The 3,545-nt window shown below is 39.9% G+C and overlaps 1 protein-coding gene across 2 annotated transcripts; it reads left to right on the top strand.

Moving 5' to 3' along the window:
- The first annotated feature begins 1,373 nt into the window (after positions 1-1,373).
- LOC5571323 (tRNA methyltransferase 10 homolog A) lies at positions 1,374-2,814 on the top strand. 2 transcript variants are annotated; one of them, XM_001653561.2, is made up of 3 exons: positions 1,374-1,481; positions 1,692-2,464; positions 2,528-2,814. In XM_001653561.2, the coding sequence occupies exons 2-3, from the start codon at positions 1,705-1,707 to the stop codon at positions 2,758-2,760; spliced, it is 993 nt and encodes a 330-aa protein (XP_001653611.1). In that variant the 5' UTR covers positions 1,374-1,481; positions 1,692-1,704; the 3' UTR covers positions 2,761-2,814. The 2 variants fall into 2 exon arrangements, with proteins under 2 accessions (XP_001653611.1, XP_021696697.1); XM_021841005.1 differs by lacking the exon at positions 1,374-1,481 and adding an exon at positions 1,548-1,628.
- Positions 2,815-3,545: the final 731 nt, after the last annotated feature.

The raw sequence follows: 3,545 nt of genomic DNA, 5'->3' as shown, positions 1-3,545 counted from the left end.
ATTCGTTAATTAATTTGCCCGAGTGTGTGCACTGAAATGAATTTTATTGTAGAAACTACTGAATCCATGGTAAAATTAAGAACTGCACCAACGATTTTCAACCGACTACATTAATCTGTTAACTCTACCAAAACATAGTCAACATCACTTCACCAAAAAATTTCTTCTGTTGATTTAACCAGAGTTGTAGTTGGAATCAGATTGTTGTAAATTACTTCTGTCAAATATACCAGTAATACGGTGGGATGTACCGTAAACATAGTAAGTTGGTCTGAATTTCCATGGTAGTTTTAAGAATGGGCGTAGTCAGCTAAAATAGTTATTTTTACCACAGAATTTTTTCCCGTGTATGCATTAATGACTATTTTCTATCTGCCTCTCTTTTATTCTGCTGTGATTTTTTAGCCTAACTGTCATTTCGACTGGGTTGAAGCTTAGCGATGCTTCAACCCAGGCGAATTGACAAATAGGAATAAAATTCCCTTCAGGATGAAAGAGAGGCAGATAGAAAATAGTCATAAATTACTAAAATTTAGTCATTCTGTGACTATAGAAGAGTGCATGGTGACGTCACGAAAAATTCTCCTTCTCTGTCCCTCTTTCATCACGCTCAATTGACTGTCCTGCTCTTTGACACTCACTGCTGGAATTGTTTAGATTTTTTTTATATGGAGTTGACATTCACTGCTGGAATTGTTGACATTTTTTTATATGGAGTTTCGAGGTTAGGTCAGGCGTGCAACGATCTATCCATGTTTCTGAGTGTACAACAAAATTTGTTTGCGTGTGGGTAAACGTGGTGTACGAAGGTGAAGAAACCGACCGTTAATCCATTTAATCCACAAGATGGCACATTGATCGTTGTAAAGGCAAACGGACACGTCAAAATTTGAATGACGGAAAACAGCTGTTTGCGTAGTTTTGTTTACAGGTTTCTGTGGTGGCGGTAAACAAATCGGTTCTTAACACTGAATTCTCGCGTAACAATTCAAAAGGGCCAATCCTCAGATCGTTGACTCTGAGAAAATTCGATTTGAATATTATTCACCACATTTTCAATTCCTATTTTTCAGTATTCAATTCAATCAATGTGATTTCTTGCTAGTTGAGTGACGAATTACTATTACTACACGCTAATAATTGATTTTATTCTGAAAACTGACAAAAATGTGGAAAAAATGATAAGTTTAAATGCTTGGCCCATTTTCGATTTTCATCAAGGCATGGGCCTTTTTTATTGGCCAAAATAGAATTTTATTAGCGTGCTTGGCCCAAGGCTAGGCCTTTTCGGTTGTCAATGAATGAGCAAGAGAGAGTCATTGGCCTCTCACCATGCTAAGGCCAATGACAGTTTGCGAAATTTTCCGATTGTAGGCCCTCTTGATGGAGCGAGAACCAATCATTGGCCTTTTCGAGTAGGGGCCAATGAATGATTTGGAAAAAAGCGGTTATTGGCCGTTTTGAAAACCGAGTTTATAACGGTAAGTTTTATGATTATGTTGACAATGTTTGCATAGTTTGTGGGTGTTGGGAGATGCTATCGAATGGTATCAAAACCCGATTTGTTTACAATTTGATCATTGGCCCTTTAGAACTGTTACGCGAGAATTATTCACGTGCAGAGCTGTGTAATTCTCTCCTTGATAAGATTGTTAGAGTTTACTGCAATTGTTACATTAAATTTTCTCCAGATTGTGAAGCAAAATGGATCAAGAGGAAGAGAATTTACCTGCCACAACCGCCGTAACGGCTTTAGTTAATCAAGCAGAGGCCGAATCGCCAAATAATCCGGATGTCGAATCCCTCGCCGAAGGCGAGCCCATGTCCAAGCGGAAGCGCAAGAAGCTTCTAAAGCTGCAACAATGGGAAGTCAAAAAGAAAGAAAAACGGCTCAAAGAAAAGGAAAAGATGAAACAACGCAAACTGGAAGCGGTGAAAGCCGGCCTGCCCACTCGGAACGGTCCCAGCCGGAAGGAGCTGAAGCGGAACAAGATTGACTACAGTAAATCGGACATCACGATCGCGGTGGATCTCAGCTTTGACGAAATGATGATCGACAAAGACGTGGCCAAATGCGTCAAGCAGCTGCTGCGAATCTACACGATGAATCGCCGTTCGGAGAAGCCCATCCCCTTGCACTTTACCGGCATTCGGCCAGGGGGATCTGTGGAAAAGCACCTGAAGCGGAACGATGGCTACCAGCACTGGGATGTGAAGTTCAGTGGGGAACCGTTTGTGAACCTGTTCGAGCGGGACAAGCTGGTTTATCTGAGCAGTGAGTCGGACAATGTGCTGACCGAGCTGGAGAAGGACCATGTGTACGTGATTGGCGGATTGGTGGATCACAATCAGTATAAGGGTCATTGCCATGGGTTAGCCAGCGAAATGGGAATACGGCATGCGAGGCTTCCGCTGAGTGAGCACATCGTAATTAAAACGAGGACCATTTTGACCATCAATCAAGGTGAGCGTGGGTTTCAATGAGCATTGAAGAACAATGTCTTAACGAATATTTCACAAATTGCAGTGTTTGAAATCTTGATGAAGGTTCAGTTGGGTAAACCGTGGCAGGAAACGTTACTGGAGGTGCTACCAATGAGAAAAGGGGCCAAGCCCAAAGAAAGTTCAAATGTGGACAAATCGAAAGAAGCGGAAGAGAGTAATACGAATGAATCGGACGCGCCGAAGGAACTTGAAGCTACTCGGAGACAAACTGAAGAAACCAATATTAATGGTACTGGCAGTGATGCCACAAGTTGATGCCGTCCCTTTGCGGCACCTAAATGAATAAAGGCAATTTGAATTGTTAACACATTTCGCACAGGATGTTCTTTTTCCTTAGAGTCGTATAATATCTATAACAATTTCTAATACAGTTATGGATCAGTATTGGATTAAAAACTTTTTTTTTTTGACGTTGGATAACGTCTTACGGCAACATACTGGGGTACAATTTCCAAAAACGAAAAATCGCTCGCGTCACGAAAAGTGTTTAGGTTTTGACTGTTAATAACATACTAACGCCTGCATAGATGTTCAAGATTCTTGCACCAATCGATTGGAATTCTTTGTACGAATCTACTTCAATAATGAAAACTATTGATTTCCATGAGTAAACTATTGAAAAATTGGAAAACATCGAGGCATGTCTTATTTTTCATAGAAAAGCAAATTTTTCTTGCTGTTATAAGGTTTTGACGTGTTGAAGTTTACATGTACCGTAATATCGGGTGAAATTGATCATTTTTCATGGTTTTTATTGTCTTTTTTCAATAATGTTTAAAATGCCAAATAACTGAATGCAGGAAAACAAGTACGACGGTCAGCCTCTTTGGCTCATGTGCTTTTTTCTAAATTTCTAAAATTTTCTAACAAATATGTTTTTAGTGCTAGAAATCATCCCTTAAATAAAAATCGGGGAATCCCATTTCGAGGTGAAATTGATCACTTGTCAATGCGATTATTGTATTTTTTTGAAACGACGCTACATAATGAATATGAGCTCCCTGCATCCGAATATGGTTACTAAATTCTCAATAGTACCG

The sequence above is a fragment of the Aedes aegypti genome, chromosome 1 (assembly GCF_002204515.2).
Source record: "Aedes aegypti strain LVP_AGWG chromosome 1, AaegL5.0 Primary Assembly, whole genome shotgun sequence".
Classification (NCBI taxonomy): Eukaryota; Metazoa; Arthropoda; class Insecta; order Diptera; family Culicidae; genus Aedes; species Aedes aegypti.
Note: the sequence above shows the minus strand (reverse complement) of the source record. Positions and strands in the feature narration are given on the sequence as shown.

What these genes read in the sequence shown, in the direction of transcription:
- LOC5571323 (XM_001653561.2), top strand. Translation starts at nt 1,705, where the DNA reads ATGGATCAAGAGGAAGAGAATTTACCTGCCACAACCGCCGTAACGGCT. An exon ending in CATTTTGACCATCAATCAAG is followed by an intron (nt 2,465 to 2,527) that starts GTGAGCGTGGGT and finishes CACAAATTGCAG; the next exon opens with TGTTTGAAATCTTGATGAAG.